General features: G+C 38.7%; 1 protein-coding gene across 9 annotated transcripts in view; it reads right to left on the minus strand.

Annotated features, from left to right (window-relative positions):
• The window catches only part of FCRL3 (Fc receptor like 3), a 94,492-nt gene that overhangs the window by 23,080 nt on the left and 48,549 nt on the right, over positions 1-22,863 (minus strand). For 5 of the 9 annotated variants that reach the window (XR_011498038.1, XR_011498037.1, XM_070496971.1 and 2 more), the window contains exon 1: positions 6,294-6,543. The exons of 1 other annotated variant lie outside the window; for it this stretch is intronic. Coding sequence is in view for 6 of the 8 variants with exons in the window: in XM_070496971.1 (XP_070353072.1) it covers positions 6,294-6,369 (76 nt within the window). In the remaining 2 variants the exon portion in view is untranslated. Of the gene's footprint in view, positions 1-6,293; positions 6,547-22,863 lie in introns of those variants that run through there. 3 more of the 9 variants (XM_070496974.1, XM_070496973.1, XM_070496972.1) reach the window with 3 other exon arrangements.

The following is a 22,863-nucleotide window of genomic DNA, read 5'->3' on the forward strand; positions in this document are numbered from 1 at the left end:
AATGTTCTTATTGTAAGCAGGAAGGATCCTGGAAAAAAGAGTTTCCTAAGAGAAACAAAACCTCCCCCTAGGTGAGAAAACTAAGGAAAAAGCCCCCTTGATGGTGGAAAAGGATCTTTGTTCTGACAAAGATTGAAGGGGTCCTGGGGCTCCTTTGAACCTAAAATAACCTATTCATATTTCTCCCCACAGGAGCCTCAGGTAAAATTGTCAGTGGTGGACAAACTGATTGATTTTCTAGTAGACACTGGCGCCACCTACGCTGTTTTAAATACAAAACTGACCAAAAAATCAACCAGGTCAACTCCGATAACTGGGGTTTCTGGCAAAGTCCAACATCAGTCGTTTGGACAGACGTTAGAATGCCAAGTGTGACATCCTTTAGAGTCTCAGGTGATTCGCCTGGGAAAGAAGAAACCTGAAAGGATGGCCATATAAAAGTTCAAAAGGGCTCAATTTAAGCCTACTTCAGGGAGATACCCTAATCCACAGCAGGGCAATAAGCAATGTTTTGTCCCAGGTGAGATGAGTTTCTTGACAGATTTTAGCAATGTTCTTTTTTTAGGGTGTGATTCGTTTTTCCAGTGGATTGAAGTCTCCAAGCTGAATGCCATTCTGATAGATAACCCAAATGTCAGGTTGCAAGTCTCTTCAATCCTGAATCCGGCCACCTTGCTCCCCAATGAAACTTCACAAACAACAGACCATAAACTGTTTACAAGTTATAGAAATGGTTTATTCCAGACCACCAAACCTAAAAGATCAACCATCTGAGGACCCTGAACTGGAACTGTTTACAGACGGCAGCAGCTTCACGGATCAAGGTCAGAGAAGCACCAGATATGCAGTTGTGACCTTACATGAGACTTTAGAAGCCAAAGCCCTACCTCTAGGAACCTCAGCTCAGAAGGCAGAAATCACAGCCCAAACCCGAAACTTACACGTATCTCAGAGAAGAAAGGTGGACATTCATACAGATTCCTGGTAAGCATTTTCAGTGGTCCATGTCCACAGGGCGATAGGGAAAGAAAGGGGACTCTTAGCTGCTGATACAAAAGAAATGAAACATGCTATAGAAACATGACAGTTATTAGAGACAATTAATGAGCCCTTGCAAGTGGCCATAATACACTTGGTCACCAAAAGGACGAAGCCCCTGTCGCTAAAGGAAGCCACCTGGCTGACCAAGCAGCCAAGAAAGTGGTAAAAGGCTCTTACATAATTGGCCCTTTGCTTCCTCAAATAAACTTGTCTGAATATCAGCCAGCTTACTCAGACAGGGACTTAGAGCGTGCAAGAGACTGGGATTTTACCTCAGACCCACAGGCAGGCTGGAAGATTATAACCAAGAACTAATTCTTGCACCTGAAGCTCTCCTCTGCCCACTCCTAAAATGGATGTATGTGAACACCCATTATGGAAGAGACAATACATTGGGTTAAAAAATACATTTGGGACCTAATTTTAAAAAGACTGTGCAACAAGTAACTACTAGTTGTATGATTTGTGCAAAAAATAATCCCAAAAGTGCTCCAGGGCCTCAACAATTAGGAGTCTAACACGTGGAGGAACGGCCAAAGGAAGACTGGCAGATAGACTTCACCTAAATGCCCTATGCTGCTGAAAATTACCCATATTTACTGGTATTGGTGGATACCTTTTCTGGGTGGGTAGAGGCTTTCTCCCCATCCAATTGGAGAGGGCCACTGAAAGTTGTCAGGGTTCTATTAAAGGAGATCATTCCTGGATTTGGCCTGCCTAATATCTTACAGAGTGACAATGGACTTGCTTTTGTTTCTCAATTCACTCAGCAGGTTTCCAAGGCGTTAAATATTAAATGGACACAGCATTCAGCTTGGAGACCCCAATCCACCGGAAAAACGGAAAAGATGAATCATACCCTAAAAAGAAATATTGTTAAAAACTGTCAAGAAACTCATCTCATTGGGGCGGACCCGGTGGTGCAGTGGTTAAGTTTGCAAGTTCTGCTTCGTCGGCCCAGGGTTCGCCTGTTCGGATCCCGGGTGCGGACATGGCAACACTTGGCAAGCCATGCTGTGGTAGGCGTCCCATATATAAAGTAGAGGAAGATGGGCATGGATGTTAGCTCAGGGCCAGTCTTCCTCAGTAAAAAGAGGAGGATTGGCAGCAGATGTTAGCTCAGGGCTAATCTTTCTCAAAAAAAAAAAAAAAAAAGGAAAAAAAGCCCCACTCATCTCACCTGGGACAAAGTGTTGCCTATTTTCTTGCTGTGGATTAGGGTGGCTCCCTGAAGTAGGCTTAAACTGAGCCCTTTTGAAATTTTATGCAGCCTTCTTTCTCAGGCGAATCACCTGAGACTCTAGCGGGTGTCACACTCAGTTTATGTCAAATCATTAAGTGCTATACTAACTTCTATTCAAGAGTTTGCCTCTAACAGGTCAGCTTTCCCATCTGATGTACACCTCCATCCTTTCCATCCTGGTGACCGAGTACTGCTGAAGACTTGGATAGAACAAGGACCTGAAAATCAACTAGCTGCCAGATGGACGGGCCCTTTTGACATACTGCTGACCGCACACTCATCTGTCAGGCTCACTAGAATAAAAGTGTGGTTACATCACTCTGAGATAAAGGCAGGTCCAACCTCACAGGAAAGTACACCTTGTAATAAAAGGCATACTTAGCAAGTCAACCCCCTTAAAGAATTAAAATATGTATTCAAGAAAAAAACTTAGCCTTTTATGTTTGTTTTCTCTTCTTACTATTACTGTAACCTGGAAAAGCAGTGCTTTGGTCCGTATCACTCAGGTTATTGCAACTTCTACTAATGTCACTAAATGCTGGGTTTGCCATCCCAAGCCCTCTTCTGTTTTTGAAAATCGGGATCTGTTGGTCTGCCCCATATGTAATTTTTCCCAGGTTCCTCCAGGTTAGACCAAAAGGCCTATAATCAGAAGAGTTATATACTGGGTTAGAATAGCCCAGTTCTCAGCTGAAATACAGGGAAATATTACCTGCTTCACTGTACCCTTAAAGAGAAAACTGCACAAATATGTCTTCTCCAGAAATCAATACGTTGCCCACATGTACAACTTCCCCAATTGAAATTCCCACATATGGATTTAGACAGCAAAAATTAAGAAATTCGTTGATGTTATTTTCAAACAAGAGCTCTCACTCATGAACTCAAATATCAGACACTAAGCCTCCCCAGATAATTCAAATAAAAATGGTGCTCAGTGTAACACCTGGCAACAATGTTATCCTACATTGTGCCTTACCTTCTACTTCCCCAATGGGCCCTGTTATCTGGTTTAGAAAAATTGAAATGGGCTATGAACAGTTCTTCCATTTTAATGGACACCATTTCCCTGGGGTCACAAGTTGCAGATACCAATAAGAGAAATAATGTGGATTTTTCAATCCATATTAACAATGTCACCTCCCTGGATGCTGGATTTTATTTCTTTATGAAGTTTCAAAAAGGCTTGTGATTAAATCTGGCATAGATACACAACTTATTATAAACACCAAACCATCCTTGTCTGCAATAAAAATCACTCCTAGAGAACCTACAGACTCAAATTTTCCAGGTCACAATTGGGTGAAAAATCCTGCACTGGCCATCAGCACAGACATTGACCATATGTATTGTACCCCTAAAGGATATATATTCATATGCAGTCATAATGGAATCACCTGGGCACACAACTGTCTATGGAGTAGAGCAGACTCAGGACAACATCTATAGGGCACCCTAATAATACCTTTTAATTTATGCTCTAATGAAGAAACTAAACATAGGGCAAACTCCCTAAAACTGCTCACTAAATGCAGCAGAGATTTTCCTTGTGGAATTCCTGATGGGGATGCTTATTTCTTTGGGTACCTTCTGTTACATTGGTGGGGAGTTGCAGCCCACCAACATCTCGTACTCTTGAAATGATAGCTAGTGAAACAGCTTTACCTCTTGCTAATTTACAAACCCCTCTTGACTCTTTAACCAAAGTCATCTTGGATAACAGAACAGCTCTGGATGACATCCTTGCAGAACAAGGCGGTGTGTGCATGGTCGCTAACACCACCGGCCGTGCTTGTATCAATACTTCTTCCCAAGTAGAAGCCAGTGTTAATAAAATAAGAGAACAAGCCACCTGGATACAAATGACCTAAAATCATAAAACCCCTTTCCTGTCAGGAACAGGTGACTGGTTTACTAACCTTTTCTCCTGGATACCAGCAGGAATTCAATCCATTCTTGTGGGTATCATAAAAAGTGGCCTAACAGTAATATTAGTAGGTTTAGTAAGATATTTAGCCATTAAAAGTGGAATAAAATGTATATCCACCTTAACCACCAAAGCTTCCAAGTCAATAGTGCAACGGCTCCCCCTTAGACACCCCTGGCTCATTTTTAAAAGAGAGTAAATCTATCCCATGCCATGGTGCCCACATGCCACCCACATTCAGCAGGAAGTAGCAGACTGGACACGACGGCCCTATTATCTACACCAGCATATGCTTATGCCCTGGGGTGGAGGGGTACAACTGACAGGGGAGAAATTGTTAGTGCTGCTTAAATAGCTAAGATAAATACAGCCAATGGTTAACATAAGTTAGCATGAGGGAAAGCCATCTTATAGCAGGGAACAATGTTAGGACTATAAATGACCCTGATCCACAAAACATCCCCCCCTTTTTCCTTGTCAGCAGTGCTTTAGTTTGCACGTAGCCTGGATAAGTACACTCCTGCTTGTGAGAAATATGCATGCTTTGCTATTTTAATAATCTTGGCTTATACGTAGACCTCCCTATTCCAATAAGCCAATAACTTTGTTCTTTAAGTTTTCCCAGGGATGTAATGACCTTCAGGAAAAATCCTTCTGCTGGTATCCATCACCAGTGACAAGAGGAAGGGATGATCTGGAGTCTCCAAGACTACAGCACCAAATGGTCAACATTGCATGACCACCCCCCTTCAGCCCACTTGCCCTATATAACTGTTTCAAAATTTTGTAGTTTTAAGATGGTTCTTTAGAACACTAGTCTGCCATCTTCCTACTTGCTAACAAGCTGTAATGAAAAGACCCTTTCTCTCCTACCACCTTGCCTCTTGACTGTTGGCTTGCCTTTGCAGGTAATAGAAGAACCCTTTTGCTGGTTACATCAATTCTATACCACCTATAGCCCCCAAATAAACAAACAAAAAGTAGTCTATAATTTATTTTATAAACTTGATTGATTGTATTCACAACCCAGTCTCATCTCTTTGCTGTTGCATACTTCATTCCCTCCTTCTCTTCTCTAGCTAAAAAGTAGCAATGCAGAGGCAGAAAAGGGCTTGGAGAAATGGTTTATCCTCCTCCTCATTTCTTGGACCTTCTTCCTCCTACTTTTTCAATCTCTGATTCAATATTGGCTTAAAAATCTCAGGAAGGATGTCATGTTTCTCAGTAGGTCTTCCCTCACTCGCCTAAGTTTTGGAAGTAATTTTTTTATCTGAGGGTCTTAGAGCTGTGATTTGGCAGAAAGAAAAATCCAAGCTTCCTATGAGATGAAAATTAAATGGGTGACATTCTCGACTTGCTCTGCTAGTTTTAATCAGAGCCTTTGGTTTTCCTGGTGATAAATAAATAGCAAACAATAGGATATATTGGAGTATATGAGGAAGCAATTTGGTGTAAAACTAATTCGGTCTGATCTTATTTTTCCAAAAAGGCCTGATGTGGCTGTTGAATATGCATTGTATATCTGCTTTAAGTATTTACTCTGCCCAAAAGACAAGACCAATGCCCTTTAAGATAAAGATGTAACTTTCCCCACATTGGCATTTCCTTAAGGATAAACATCTCTCCCGATACTAGGAATTAATTCTTGGCCTGCTGCGTTCACCTTATGACCACCCAGCTCAAGACCACAGACCTGCTACCTGCTGTGTGAATGGCTGTGCCAGCAAACCAATCTCGTGATTATTGTAAAAGGGATATTCCAATCATACATGATACATACTATTTGATAGCATATAACTACTGTGTCAACTCCCGCTTCTTTGGAGTGCTCCATTCCTTCATGAAACGACTCTCCCGGGCTATATGCCCCTCAGATCTGGTTCATAATAAACTCACCCTAATTTTGACTTACCCATTGGTTATGGATTATGTTCCCCAACACTGGGAACCCAGCTCTGCTCATTTTCATTCTCCTACTAGCTGTCTCTGAACTCTAAGTGGAAGTGGAGACAAGCGCCTTGGTTGTTCCCCTGGCTGACATTAGAAACTGAGGCCCCTGTCCCAGTCCAATCATCTACTCACCCAGGATGAGCAGCAGCAGCAGCCACAGATGCATGGTGACCTTGTCCTCACTGAGGGCAAGGAAAGTCTGTCTCATGAAAATCCAGCATATCTTCCATGCACACAGGAGGACAGGAGAGTTGCACTCAGATGAGTTCTGCAATAATTATAAAAGGGGAAGTAAAGAATCATGTCTTGCCTTGGGTTCTAAAAATATTAACATGGCTAGCTTCCTAAATTCTGTTTGTATTTCAACACTGGCAACTGTGCACTTTTAGATATTGGTGGTCATCTTCCAGCAGTTCAAGTCTCTCAGGAGAAATCTCCAAAGCTGTGCCTGGGTTCTCGGAAAATGCCAAGCTGTAGATTTGCTAGTATTCAAACAATATTTTCTTCATTTTTCAAATGGAAAACCCCTTTATTACCAATTCACAAAACCTTTGGTTCCACTGAGGCTCCTAATATAGACACACCTGGTGAGGGTGGTGTCTTACTATGTTTTATGGTGTTAGTCATACAAAGTGTCAAAGCAGACACAAAAGCTTTTTTTATATTTACATAAGCTGACGTGAAGCTGCTGAAGAGGAAAATAATAGAAAATCACAGATTAGCAAAAGGGGCTGCCACTAAGTCTCCCAGATACGTGTAAATTAAGAGATAAAAGAATAACCATACAAATAGGATCTTGTCTGGTGCTGGTCACAGCCTATGGATGAGTAATGCTGTGGTTCTTACTATGACTACAAGATGCCTTCCTAATTAACCACAATAAAATGTTGAAAAAAAAAGGTTAGCTTACTCATAGGTCTTGAGAAGGGCACAGCACACATGGGGCTGCATAGTGAGGTCACAAGCCTGGCACTCTGCTTTTATGGAGTTTGAGAGTGGGGGCCTAGGGTGGTGAATTTAAAACTTAAGACTGAAAATTTAAAGCAAGGGAAGAGAAAAATCAAGCCACCCAAATGGCCAGCTGCCAGAAATCAACCAAGATCTCTAAAACAAAGGACTCTAGGAAGCTGGGCTCAAGGGATGGCGGGTGGTGTGGCTCTTTGTCTGGTGGCTGGCAATGTATTTATTCAAGACTGCCATCTTTGAGGTGTAGGTCTCGGCAATCAAAGCTTAAGGGAGTCACTTGCACTAGAAAAAGGCAAAAACAGCTTACACTGAAGAAGCCCTGTTTTCAAAGCCAAAGTCCTTCTCAGAGATACCTCCCATGGCCTTGTGGTCAAAGAGGTCTCATTTGACTATTTTCTCTTTCAGGCCCCTTTGTGCCTTTTTCACAGCACTTATTTTAATCTGTAATTATTTCCTCTATTTTCTTACTGTTTTTGTGTCTTCTCCCTGACTAACACTAACAGCCCATGTTTATCTTATCCACCATTATATGCCCCTTGCCTCTAACAATTCTTTCTTGAAAGTAGGAATTTAATAAATATTTTTGAGGGACTGTGAGAAAGTCTGGACCAGTGTTTCTCAAAGTTTTTTTCACTATCACTCCCTGAAGGGGCCTTTTTTGACATTTTTATGTAGCCAACTTCCTCCTCCATGAAACATTAAGACCACAGATATACTGTATATATGTTTATGTACTGTATACATACCTATGTTTTATACATAAAAATAAGACATTTTTCACCTCACAAGAAACAATTTTTGCTGCCTTGAGGACGATATTGTTACTAGACATAAACACAGGTTCTTTACCCATCACACAAGAAGAGTCAAATAAAAACTGGACTGCCAGGCTTATGTCAAGGAAAGGGTGTTTATTTTATTTGATATCAGCTGGGAGAAGAGAATCAGCCTCCAAATTCCTCTCATCTCCCTGGAAGATGGGAGGCAAGGGGTTTTAAAGATTGCAAGGAATGTGTCTGCTTGTAGGGAGGGGGAGACTATGGCCTTGCTGGTTGGCACTTTCCCACCAGCCTATATTTGGCCTTGTGAGGCTTCTTTCAGGGAGGAGGGTGGTGAGATAAGGGAAGCCACAGGTGGGAGTCTTTGATCGTCTGCTTCCATGGTGGGTGGTAGATTCTGGTACCAGGAATCTGCAGAGTTGGGGTCTGGGAAGCTTCAGCTTCTTGATATGATATCAGTTTCCCTGTAATAAAACTGTTGATAAGGGGCATAGGTTGATTCATCTCTTTGAACCAGTCTCTTACTAAGGCGGTGATGCAGGTGGGCCCCCAAGTTAGGCTGACATTGTGTAAGTAAGTAATCAGGTATTTAATAAGAAGTATTTCCAGATAAACAAAAAGAAAAAACAAGGTTAATGGTTCGAGCAAGTTATAAACCAGCTCCTGAGCCCAGGGGCCAGCCAATCAAGAAGATTTCTAGAAGTCAGTGTCAAAGCATCTTTTGCAGTTTGAAAGGTCTCTGATGGTGTCACCAGGCACTCAGGTATATTTCTGAGTGGCTAATATGGCAACAGGCATGAACATTTTTTAAGTTTATATCAAGATGTTCAGCTTCAGTTTGCAGGACTTCAGGAAAAAGGGTAGGTTCAGTTCTCAATGATTCCAAATGAAAATGATGGGAAAAATTGAAAATGTTAGTTTGGAGATTTGTATACAGATATTTCAGGAGACTAGAAGAATTCAGGATCCAGTCAGTTTTACAGATGGAAAACAAAAACCTCAGAGACAATTAACAGAATCAAAATCTAACATCCACAAAGTTTTTATTGAAACGTAATTTTTCTCTCTAAAATCACACTCATTTTTATCAAAGATAGCCAAATTAAGACTCACTGTTTGTAAAATAAGTCTAGTTTTAAAAAACTTATCCCAATTGTCTACATAAGTACAGTAAGAATAGTAATTTACATAGGTTATTTTAAATCTGCTTTGCTGGAACTTTTAACAAGGAATCCCAAATTGAAATTTAAAGGCCTCTTGAGGTCAGGAAACCCATACCAAGGACTTGTTGTCAGATTCTGTCTGTAATACCTATAAATTTGGGTGATTTCCTCTCTTTTTTGAGGTTCCCCACAATAGTTTGAGGTTCCTTGCACTTGCCAGAAAAGTGACATTCTTTACTTACCTGGTGAGGTTGCTGGGAACCCTGTAAGCAAGGCCAATATTTACCAAATGGCTTTACTCCATAAATTCAACCTTCATTCTTAAAAGTTGTCTGGTCATATCTGAGTCTATATATATTTTTCTCAAATATGATATTCCAGTCAATGCTTTGGTTATACAAATAGTGTTTTTCAATTGCATCCTGACGTAAGGAAAAAAGATTCTTATTGAACTTATGCAAACAACCATATTATCATGAAAACAATACTAATTCACTAAGAATTTCCAAATTCTGGTGGAATCAGGTAGGAAGAAAAAGATAAATTTTTTAAACTTGTTTACAAACTGCTATAAGACATAGTTCCTTAAGAGAAATGAGAAAAAATTTCCTTAAATATAAAAAAAAATTGAAAATCAGCAATATTTCAAATCAAAAGTCATAAAAATTGGACACATCCTTACCACTTCATTTGGTTTCATGTAATCAATTCTTGATCTTCTGTTACCAATTTGATGAAGCCATCAGCTTTTCACTTACAGTTCTGTAATTTCTTACCCATTTCAGTTTCATAATCTGAAAGTTTATTAGAAACCTGTATTCTAGAGCAAGGATCAGAGTCCTTTCCATGAATCTGGCTGAAGATGAAACATATTTTCAAAAAAACCCAGAGTAAAACAGCTGGCTGAAAATGACAAAAGACTTAAAAATGGCAATTGACAAAGAAACTTGGCTATTTCTGTGACATACAACACTTTAAGATAATAACCAGAATTGTGACTCACAATCAGTACAGATGAGAATTTTAGGAATGTTATACAACTTTTAAAATGCATGTCAATAACATTTACCCACATAATATAACCTAGGAAGGCTTATTATCATTTATTTTGTAATACTTCCCATGTAGTTTAACATACCAAATAAGTTTAGTTAGTTTAATATCTTCCTCTTTGTACAAAGAGTGAACAAATTTTGAGAAGTTTCAGAGTTGATTGGAAATTCTCAATTTTCTTAAGTCAAAAGAAGACTTTAAGTTTGGAGGAAGTTTTTCAAAAATATCAAAAGGTTTTAAAACGCTTGGTCCAATAGCAAACAATACTTAGGTATCCATTCAACCAAGGTGACAACAGAAGATGTCAAAAGTAAACAGAGAGTCAAAACAGTCAAAAAACTTTAATTAAGAGACTTCAGTGATTTTGAACACAGGGAATTATTTTAACAAAGCATAGATCTTCTGTCTTTTATGTAGACTTACTCAAAAATAAAGAAAAACCTGTTATAACTTCTTAATCAAGAGCAGGTCAAATGTTCAAGAGAATTATCTTTTTAAGAGAGAGAAAGTCAAATTCTACTTTTACATCAGCTTGCTTTTGATCTTTAAATGTAATTATTAATTAAATTCAGTTTAATCTTAGTCAATTTGACAATGTATAACTGTTTCTTCCTCAGGATTATTTCTCCATAAGCTTTGTATAACTTCCTTTTTTACAATTAGAATTTGTCTCATGTCTCCTTTTTTCCCTCCTAGTACTTTTGGACAAATTTATCTTTCTTTAACAAAATAAACAAAAATATACCCATTTTTTATACCTCTTTTACTGAAAACATACATTTTACTTTCCTTGTGTACGGACTTTCTAGAAAAATGAGCTTTCCCATAGAAAATTCCTCAGCATGCACAAAACATGTTTATCAACAAACTCAAGCATCTTTCCATTTCTTTTACATAAGAAACCAAAGGCAGGCAAAACTATGGTTAGTAATCAGTTTTTAATATTTTATCTTATGTGGAAATGAACTAGACACTCAACACATTTTATAATTTACTTAATTCAGCAAAACTAAAGTTTTAAGTTAACAAAAAGATTTTGAAAGTTATTTTTCAAATGTATATACCACAAAACATAATTGTTAAAAATTTCGTCCAAGAACTTTTATCTTTTTTAATCTATCTAGTTTATCTGTCCTCAACAATTATATGTATATTGTCCACAAAAAACTCATGAGACATCCAAAAAAAACAGCTATTACTGTGAGTTACTAATCTCACTGACAAATTTTGTAACAGAGAAAACATGAGCTTATTTGACCAGTAAACCCAAGCTGTATGTCCACATTATATCCAATACTGATAACTTTGAGGACACAACTATGTTAGATCAAAACAGCAAACTTAAATAAGCTTTTATTTATTTTATGTTTTAAAGGTTATTTTAAATTATGTTAACTTGAAAGACATTTGGGTTAGTTTTTATTACATTTAGAAACAACTAATGTAAGTCCTCACTTTAAGCCAATTAAATAGACCTCTTAATTTCGACCATTCCATCTGAGGTAAAATATCATATAAGACACACACACACACACACATATATATACACATAACATGTATATAGAGACACACATATACACAAAGACATCGCAGTTGCAGTTTTGAAACTTTCGGACAATGTATCACCCTTTTAAAAGTCTGCACAAATCATTTAAGAAATTCCCCCTTTCTAAGTGTACATTTAATCTTAGACCAATTTATCTTGGAAGGGAAAACTTTATTATCCTTCTAGCACCTGATATTAGCCACTAAGTTAATTTCATGTGGTGTGGGTTGAATGTTGGCCCAGATGGCCACTCTGCGAATGGAAGGGACTGCAGATGGCCCCACCATAAATGGAAAGGCCCCAACTGGAGGGTAAGGGAGTTCATGGGCATGTCTGAGGTGACTTACCCTATTCTAGATTAAGTCCGTCTACTCACCAGAAGCCAAAAACCACAAATGAATCTAGAGCCTGTGTCCTTGCCACAAGAAAATGTGTCTAGAGTCAGTGGTGCTGAGTCAGACAGAAAGTACTAGGGACAGTTCCTGGGGCAAATCACCTAGGCAGCTGCTGGACTGATTCCAGGAAACCCCAGTTGGCCTGAGACTGTGGAGCCATGAGTAAAGAGCCTCCTGGCTCACTCACCAAATTATTACAGGACACAAACGCAAGTTCTTTACCCACCACACAAGAGGACCAAATAAAAACTGGAATGCCAGGCTTATGGGAAGGAAAGGGTTTTTATTTCAGGTGATATCAGCTGGGAGACAAGAGTCAGCCCTCAAATTCATCTCATCTCCCTGAAAGATGGGAGGCAAGGGTTTTAAAAGGTTGTGAGCAATGCAGCTGCTTGTAGGGAGGGGGACACTGTGGCCCTGCTGGTTGGTGCTTTCCCACCAGCTTGCACTTAGTCTTTGAGACTGATGCAAGGAGGAGTATTGTGAGATAAAGAAATCCTCAGGTAGGTGTCCTTCGTTGTCTGCCTCCATGGTGGATGGTGGATTCTGGTGCCAGGAAGCCAAGGAGTAAGCAGGGAAAGGAGATGAGTGCTTTAGGTTTTAACCTCATATATGCTTAGTTTAATGTAGAGCAACTGATATCAGGGCCAATATCAATATCACCACTGTTGGGAATGAATGCTCTAGATATAGAGACAGACTCTTCTCAGCAATCTAAATACCAGGATAGAAATGTATGACCATTCAGAGTGGGAACAGTTGTAGGACTTTCTACCACAAATCTTGGAACTGGTTTACTGGTGTCTGGTTTTTCTGTGTCTGGATCTATGTATGTGTCCATCTCTGTGTTTCAAAATGCGGAACATGCTGTAGTCCCCTGGGAGACCACTGGGGCTGATTCTGAGCAGACGATCTAATTATAGTTACAAGCCAATGTCTAAAAAGTCATGATTTTTTTGAGTGTGATACCACATGACTACAATATTCTTTAGATTCTGTAGTAAGAATACAACGTGATACCTATCTTCTTAACAAATTTTTAAGTATATAATACATTATTGTAATACAATATGTTATTCTCATATCTCTAGGGCTTAATTTAATTTAGTCTTGCTTAACTGAAACTTTTTATGCCCACTGATTAGTAACTCCTGATTTTATGTTCCTGGCAACCACAATTCCACTCATCGATTCCATGAATTTGACTACTTTAGATATCTCATATAAGTGGAATCATTCAGTATTTGTTTTTCTGTAATTGGCCTACTTCACTTAGCATAATGTCCTCATGGTTCATCCATGCTGTCACATTCACATATTGAAGAATTTCTTTTTTTAAGGTTGAGCATTATTACAATGTATGTGTATACCACGTTTTCTTTATCCACACATCTGTTGATAGACATTTAGGTTTTTCCCATATCATGGCTATTGTGAATAGTGCTTCAATGAACATAGCAGTGCTAATAATATCTCTTCAAGATCCTGAATTCAATTATTTTGGATAAATACCCAGAAGTGAGATTGTTGGATCATATAATAGTTCTATTTTCAGTTTTTGGAAGAACTTCTACACTGTTTTCCATAGTTACTGTGTCATTTTTTTATTCCCACTAACAGTGTACAAGAATTTCCTTTTCTCCACATCCTTGCCAACACCTACCTTTTGTTTTTTGGATAATAGCCATCTAACAGGTCTGAAGTGATATCTCATTGGTTTTTGACTTGCAATTCTCTGATGATTGGTGACGATCAGCACCTTTTTATATATCTGTTAGTCATTAATATGTCTTCTTTGGAGAAATGCCCATTTCCTACTTTTTAATTGGATTATAAATTTGTTTACTATTGAGTTGAAGAGTTCCTTATATATTTTGGAAATTAACCCCTTATCAGATATATGGTTTGCAGATACTTTCTCCTATTCTGTAGGGTGTCTTTCACTCTGTCAATTGTTTCCTTTGCTGTGCAGAAGCTTCTTAGTTTGATGTAGTCTCACTTGTCTATTTTTATTTTCGTTGCTTGAGCTTTTGGTGTTATATCCACAAAGTCATTGCCAAGACCAATATCAAGGGTCTTTTTCCCTATGTTCTTTTCAAAGTATTCTACACTTTGGTGTTCTATGTTTAAGTCTTCAATCAATTTTGACTTTATTTTTGTGTATGGTGTAAGATGAGTCACATTATATTCTTTTTCATGTGGATATCCAGTTTTCCCAACAACTTTGTTGAAGACGTATCTTTTCTCCATTGTGTATTCTTGGCACCCTTGTCAAAGATCAGTTGATGATATATGTGTGAGTTTATTTCTGGATTGTCTATTCTGTTCCACTTGTATATATGTCTGTTCTTATCCCAGTACCATACTGTTTTGATTACTTTAACTTTTTGCCATATATATATATATATATATATAGAGAGAGAGAGAGAGAGAGAGAGAGGCAATATTGGTTTATAACATTATATAAATTTCAAGTGTACATTATGTTTTGACTTCATATACACTACATCATCTTTACCATCAAAAATCTAGTTTCCATTCATCACCCTATAAATGTCCCCATTTACTCCTATTCTCCCCCAACCCTGATTTCTTCTGGTAACCACTGATCTATTCTCTGTATCTATGTACTTCTTTGTCATTGTTGTTTTCTATGTTCCATACACAAGTGAAATCAAGTGACATCTGTCTTTCTCCATCTGTCTTCTTTCACTTAGCATAATACCCTCAAAATCTATCCATGTCGCAAATGACAAAATTTCATCTTTTTACAGCTAAATAGTATTCCAGTGTGTGTGTGTGTGTGTGTGTGTGTATTTCATATCCTTTTTATCCCTTTATCTGTCTATGGGCACTTAGGTTGTTCCCATGTCTTGGCTATTATAAGTAATGCTACAATGAAATAGAGTGCATATATCTTTTTGAATTAGTGTCTTTATATTCATATAGTAAACTACGATTACAGAGTGTGGGTGCCACTTCTTCTAAGAGCTCTTCCCTGACTTTTTGAATTAGTGTCTTTATATTCATATAGTAAACTACGATTACAGAGTGTGGGTGCCACTTCTTCTAAGAGCTCTTCCCTGACTTTCTGAATTTGAGCTAGGTGTTCCTCTCATGTGCTTCACTAACACTTTGATTTCCTTCATCACAGTGTAGTGCAATTTCCTGTTTCTTTGACAGCATTTCTCAGTAGTGTATCATTAGGGAAGAAAAGGCTCTGGCTCACATGACAGCACAGCTGTCAACAAAAGGAAGGATCAGTTGACTATGGATAGCTTTGAGATGTAGTGTGTCAAAGTCAGACTTATTCTACACTTGACCAAATATAATTCTTTTCATGGTCAAAGGTGAAGATGTTGGTGATTCCTGCTAACAACTGTTTCCTGTGGTTGGAAAGAGATGATCAGAAAGTAGCTTTTTGAATGTTATTGCCTACCTAGTGCCAGAAATATTGGATTTTCTATCTTCCTCTCTGTAAGGCAAGGACTATGTCACATTCACATTTTAGTCCCAGAACCTAGCACAATGCATGACATTAATTGTAGTGTTGCCAGATAAAATACAGTTCAATTTGAATTTCAGATAAAAAACAATTTTTACTATACCTATGTCCCATACAATGTTTAGGATATACTTACGCTAAAAAGTAGTTATTGTTTGTCTGAAATTCAAATGTAACTAGGAGTCCTGTGTTTTTATTTACTAAATCTGGCAAACTAAACTGAACAGAATCACTTTTAAATTTGCATGAATAAATTAATGAGTGATTGTGGTGAGAGAACACTTGCTTTCTTCCATGTGTGTATAACTCCAACTCTGCTCCTCTCTCTGCTCCTTAACTCACTCCACTACAGGAGAGGTGAAATGACCTATCTAATGGGTAAATTTGGGGGAACAATAAGTGAAGCATGTTCAACTGGGCTCCACACTTTTCATCTTGGATTCAAGGCTGCTGGTAGAGAGGACTATATACAGTGTAGATCTATGTACTTGCCCTTAACTGGGGGGGAATCTAGAATTTTGAGAGCAAATTCTCAGAGACACAAATATTTGGGGCATGGGCTTAAATTTAACAGAAATAAAAAATAAAGAACAAACATAAGGACATCATATATTTTCAAGGTGAGGTTTTGGTGGGACCAGGTTCTGTGGCTTTCAGCCTTGGGCTTTAATAAGAGAGCAGGGGGCTGGCCCAGTGGTGCAGTGGTTAAGTTCGCACGTTCCACTTTGGTGGCCTGGGGTTTGCCCGTTTGGATCCCGGGTATGGACATGGCACTGCGTGGCAGGCCATGCTGTGGCAGGCATCCCACATATAAAGTGGAGGAAGATGGCCACGGATGTTAACTCAGGGCGAGTCTTCCTCAGCGAGGAGAGGAGGATTGGCAGTAGATGTTAGTTCAGGGTTAATCTTTCTCAAAAAATAAATAAATAAATAAAAATAAGAGAGCAGGATATTTTGTAGATTGAAGAGGCTCATACTGGGCCTTTTTAACTTTACTGAGATGGGCGAGAGGCTGGCTTTCTGACCTTGATGGGTGACATCAGCTTCTGTTGGCTTTGTTTATAGGCCAGTGTATGTTTCTACAGAGGCAAGACTGCACTCATGGATATCAATAAGCAAAAGGTACAAGAACTTCATCAGAGGTCTGAAGAGAGGAGTGAAGCCCTTTATAAACAGGAACAAATGAGGCAGGGGTTTAAGTGTGGGGAGTAGACACGTGGATGATCAGAAGGGCTGCCCAGCCACAGAGCCTTGGGGACTACAAGAATGGCTCAACAAAAGCCCAAGGTAGCCTACTTAGCTTTTCTAGGCAGTCACTGCTGAAGCAGATAATGTTTTTTAGAGAAAATAGAAACCTGTATAGCTTTTTAAGACAGTGATGACTAGAATAATATTTTTTAGCTATAAATTTCCTTGTGTGCTACAAAACACCAGTAAAGATCTAGCTCCAAATTGATAATGTCAAGCCTGGAAAGGCTCCCTGTATCAGTCACCCTAAATTCCACTGTGCATCTAGGCCTGAGGAACAAACTGGAGGAATCAATTTTGAGTTCATGTGGTGTTCCCTAGGCTCAAGAGTGGAAAATATTTAAAGAATTACTGAGTAAGTTTCAAGATTCTATACTTATTATAAATGGACATGAAGATCTTGCCTGTATCTTATGGAAATGTGACCGATAAATTTATAGAATTCATAAGAGGAGGAAAGTCAGTTTGTTGTGGTGCACATTTGGGAAGGATTGGTTTTCAGTGGGCCTCTTGGGACACGGGCTTCAGAAACATATACAGCAGTTTCATTTCCGGAGTCTGCTAAGATATACTTCCCATCTAAATAAATGAGGGGGCAAGGTGAAAATGTCTCCCAGGTTGCAGGCTTCTTAGGCCAAAGCAATTCTATAACAAGCAGCAGCCGGTCTGCTCACTCGAGAGTGCAGACACTGTCACTTAAGAGATGCTCCACTCAGTTCAGAGCCAAGGTGTCAGAAGCACCTCACTCAAAAGGGAAGTGAAAACGAAGAGGTTTTGAATAAACTTAACAGGAAAAATGGCACAGAAGTGGTGGTTCCACTCACCGCCCCCCCCCCCCCCCCGCCCCAAGTAGTAAATGCTTAATGTCAACATTGTGCTGGAAGGTTTCCTCACAATTGAGTTTAAATTCAACTGTTCTGGGTTAACTGGTATCCATGGGCACCAACAGACTGGCATCCTACTGAAGCTAGACAAAGAATTTATTTATCTGCTGTCCCTTCGTCATATGTGGCTAGATCTCTGTTATGGTCTTTGGAGACATTAAATGTGGATTCTAGGAGTGCAAATCTGTTTGGTATAACTGCTCTAGGGTTGGAGATTAGCTTTTTAAAAGTCCAGTGAGTTTGGGGTCTGTAATGTGACAATTTTTTATGTCTTATTAATTCTTTGAACTCACTAACTGTAGTTCATGAGAGTCTTGGCACTGAACCAACACAACCTCCAAGGTCCTGAAAGAAATTATTCAAGTCTACTGTGAGATGGTCCAGACAGTAATTGCTCAAACAATCTCAACTCCACCCAGACACTGAGAACCTCCTTCAGGCTGAGATTGAGCCAAATAAAATATCAGAGGCTAGGGGTTACTTTAATGTCTTTTAAGTTTTAACTGACAAAAGATGATTTGATTTAAAACTTTATTTTTTATTACTTTTTTTTTGAGGAAGATAAGCCCTGAGCTAATATCTGCCGCCAATCCGCCTCTTTTTGGTGAGGAAGACTGTCCCTGAGCTAACATCCATGCCCATCTTCCTCTATTTTATATGGGACTCCTGCCGCAGCATGGCTTGACAAGTGGTGCATATGTCCAGACCCAGGATCCAAACCACGAACCCCGGGCCACCAAAGCAGAATGTGTGAACTTAACCACTGCACCACTGGCCCCAAAACTGTAACTTATTTTTATTTTTGTGTGTCGGGAATTTTTCTTACAAGGGAATTTAATCTTTGAATTTTAATTTCTTCTTAGGGATATTAAAAAGGGAAGGAGTTTACAGTAAAGTTTATAGCATCTCAGTGTTGTTGTAATTTAGCTATTAAAGGATCTTGTGTTATTGTTCAATCTCACTGCAGAACCTCTGAACAGGTTACTGGAATTAACTTGGGTGGAAAAATGTAACTAGAAATAAATTCTCAACCTGGGATGCCAAATGACATTGGTGTTGTTTAATTAACAGGTTTTTCTGAGTCTTTTGGGATAATTGTGCACCACTGCCCACCAGTGGTACCATGAGAATACCCACAGGAGCACAGTTGGTCCTGAGGAAGCAGCTTCATGAACGTGGGTGATAACTTCTGGAAACTCCAATAGCTACTATCAGAAATATAAAGAGTAATGAGATAGGATTCCCCAAAATCTGCAAAGAACACAAATCCTAACAGCACAGGGCAATAAATGTGAGAAAAATTATGCTTGTCAAGTATATTACCTTTTTCAAATATTTACAAGTGTTCATGTAAAGTTGGTGTTATTTCTTTCAAAATATTTGGTGGAATTCCTAATAAAGCTATCTGAGCCTGGAGTTTTCCTTATGGAAAATTTTAAATCGTTGGTTCAATTTCAAAAGTTACAGCACTATTTAGGTATTCTATGTCTTCTGATGTCCTTTTCAGTTTATTTTTCAATTTTTCTTCCTGGAAAAAGATAGCTTTTCTAGGGACTTGTCCACTTCATCTAATTTTTATTTTTAAGTAGAATCATGTATTTTCTTTTTATTTCATTTTTAAATAACTTCAGAATACATAATCAGGTCCTCTTTTTCATTCCAGATATTGGTTATTTGTACCCTCTTTCTTTTTTTGTCTTGATCAGCCTAATGAAAGGTTCGATTTTTCTCATTATTTCTCCTGATTGTTACTCATGCTGTGTTGTTTCCTTGTGTGCCTATCTTTGTGTGTATATTGTATTTGAAAATTTGTTTATAGGAATAACTTGAAGTCTAATTTGATTTTATTTTTTCCCAAGAAAATTTAGTTTTCTAAAATCCATATTTGGAAAACTCAGTATTCTGGCGGCAGTAACAGTACGGGGCCACTTTAATCCAAGTCCAGGCATGTGGTTTTCTAGGGCAACCAAATGACTTGAAACCAGGCATCAATTTGTCTGCGGGCCAGTTTACGTCCAGTTCCCACTTACACCTGCAGTGGAATCCTTTGAGATATCAACTCAAGAGGGAGGATGGTTTACTAGGTTCCTTGGCCTTTAAAGACCCTAGACTTCGATGTTTATTGCCAGCCTTACAAGGCTACCTCAATCTCAGCTCAGTCCCTTATCAACATTTTTACATCAGCTTCCCTCACCCCTTACTGCCACAGGGCATAAACTGTCGCAAAACAGCTCTTTGCATTCTGATCTTTTCCAGATCTCTGCCCAGTAATCCCTTATTGTTTTGTTAGCTCGTTTATGTTTTGAACCTATAAAATTTTGCTTTCTCAATTGTCTTTTACAAAATGATTGGTAAAAAATTATCTAGGTTTCCATTGTGGGAAGTAGAAGACCATAACCTATGCTTCACACGGTAACCAAAGAGATCTTTCTTTACCCTAATAGTCTACCTTTCATATAACCCCACTTTTTATTTTAACGTCCATATGTCAGTAACTCAAGACCCTTTCCTTTTGGCTGATTTATAAACTCACTTATTTGATCAGGTTTCCCATCCCCAATATTTCCATTTGTCTATGGTAAATACTTGCCTTCTCCACAAATCTATCTTTATTATCATTCCACCTCAGTCAGTCATCTGGCTCAGGATACTATCCACTCTTTTCATATATGTCTGATTTCTGTGCTCTCTATTACCTCTAGCTGCCTTAAGCTGCTACCATTTTTTCTTGTATCATTTACTTCAAGCCTCAGCCCAGAATTTAAAGTCCACAAGGATGGCTTAAACCTAACAGTAACATAATACAAATGTATTAAAGACTTTGGAAGAAAAGAATGGACACAAGCACAGATAACTTAAAATAGGATAGTAGATGTGGCGCTTCCCAATTTCTTTCAGAGGGTCAATTTCTCATTAAGGTGCAGACTCCTGTTAGCTTTGCTGTCTCCTGGGTTATCAGATTCTATGTCATTGTTGTTGTGGAGCCTGGACTAGAGGATCATCACCCTGCCTAGGCCTCTGCCGCATGGACAGGAGGCACAGAGCAAGAAGCTCTTGTCAGTGCTCCAGACCTGAGAATAAACCTTATTGACACCTCCAGGATTCACTGATGGAGAGGCCAAGGACTCGCAGATGTCTCCAGGACTACCTTCCCAACCCTTAGAGTCATTTTTTATGGAGAGAGACTAAGCTTGAGCAAGGCCTGGCAACCAGAAAACTTTCATCATGATCCCTTCCCCAGGCTCCTCCTTTCTCTCTTACCCTAACCCAGAGAGCCTCCTACATAGTAGGGTCTCACCATTTCTGTACTTTGGCTGTAGTTCCACAACCTCAGCAGGTGGGCTTTTCAGTGCCAGGGCTGGAAGGGCCACTGTGAGACCCAGAAACAGATGAAAATCCTGGAACAGTGACTGATACCAAGAAGGAGAGAGGCTGAGGAAAGAGGGCAGGAGAATGAGCCAAGAAGACATAGAATCTATATGGTCTGCGGAGTGATATTATGGACCTATAGACAGACTGGTTGTGTGAGGTCTTTCAGGAGAAACACCTGAGACATGGAAAGATGCCCAAATGAAACTGGGTTGGCACTGCTTGCAGAGACAGAAATTGTTAATGAATACTAGCTAATTAGAGCTTCCAAGAAGGAAAGACAACAGCTTTAAATACCTGTATGCCTAGATGATGTGAAGCCTGCTTTTTTCTAATCTTGCCTTCCCATATGCTGGCTCCAAAGTTCTTGATGCTACCTGGGGAGACAAAATGGAGAAAAAGAGATGAAACTAAGCACATTCCACACCAGTTTTTCACTGTAGACTTTCAGTATGAAATAGGCCTAGGCTGAGAGAAGGCATATTTGATGTTAACCCAAGTTTTGAATTTTGATTAATGTCTAGGACAGTGACATCCTAATTAATAAATTGAAAATTAAATATTCAACTTACCTACTACCTAAGAGTGAGAAGAAAATCATGGGACCTACCTGAATTTTCTCTGTGGAGAAGGAGAGTTTTACCACCACAAAATTAATATTAATGGCAAAATGGTGCCAAAAATGTTTGATTTTGAGTTAGTAATTCAAAATAGTATTTATTGGAATTGAATTATATTGAATTGAAATAGTATTATTTGTATTTGTTTAGTAATTGTGTTATAAATATATTTCTGAATGTATTTTTGGTTCTTTTTTTCAATTCAGTCTAAGAATCCTTGCCTTTTGATTGCTAAGTTTAACTTATTTGCAACTATTGTAAGTACTTTGCTAGTGGAACTTAATTTCTGCTGTTTTATTTTGTCATTTCTGTTTACCCATATTTTCTTTCTGTGTCTTTTCCCCCATTGTCTACCAGTTTTCGTTACAGAGATTGGACTTTCTTTTTGTTTTTTTAAAGTTTCAATATTTTATTCAAGTTTTATTTTATATGATGTTAATTATGGGATTTGAAAGGATGATCTAATTCCATACAAAATAGAAGATTCCAACAGGTATTCATTAAAGTGCTAACAAATAAATCAAGTGATAAGAACACAACAGAAGTCCAGTTTAGATTCTGAGTGCTGTAACCATGTGATTACAGCTGCAAAGCTTCCTCCTAGCTTATGGCTGGAGCTCCTGGAAGCTATTTCATACTGCAGTGCAAGGACAAGGAACCATATGAGAGAGAATTAACTCCTAAATTATTGGCTACATTGCATCCACCCTCTCTACACCAAAATGGCATGAAAGAAACAGCTACCACACTCTGATCTGAGTATTTTTGGTATAAAAGAGGTGATGGACTGCGGTGGAAACAGGTCACGAATATCTGTCTAAAATCGTCCCTTTTAGGTGATTTTTTACACACCATTAAGCAGTAAGCTGCTCCTCAATTAGGGTAGGAAACCAAAGTTCAGTTCTCAAGAAGTCACAAGTTCATTCATTTGCTCAATATGAATTTACAGAATGCCTAAGCACTGTTAGCTTACATTTGCAGCCATTTCTAGATTTAAAAAAAAAAGAAAGAAAGAAAACCTGATATATCTAGAGGGGCCATCAATTCCCCCAAAGTCTATAGCTATCTGAAAGGATCGGTTTTGGGAATTGGATTTCCTCTGTTTCTCTGAAATCATAACACCTTTGAGCTGAATCATCTTTAACTTGGAGATCTAACGTGATAGTTAGCAATA

Source organism: Equus asinus, chromosome 25 (genome assembly GCF_041296235.1).
Source record: "Equus asinus isolate D_3611 breed Donkey chromosome 25, EquAss-T2T_v2, whole genome shotgun sequence".
NCBI lineage: Eukaryota > Metazoa > Chordata > Mammalia > Perissodactyla > Equidae > Equus > Equus asinus.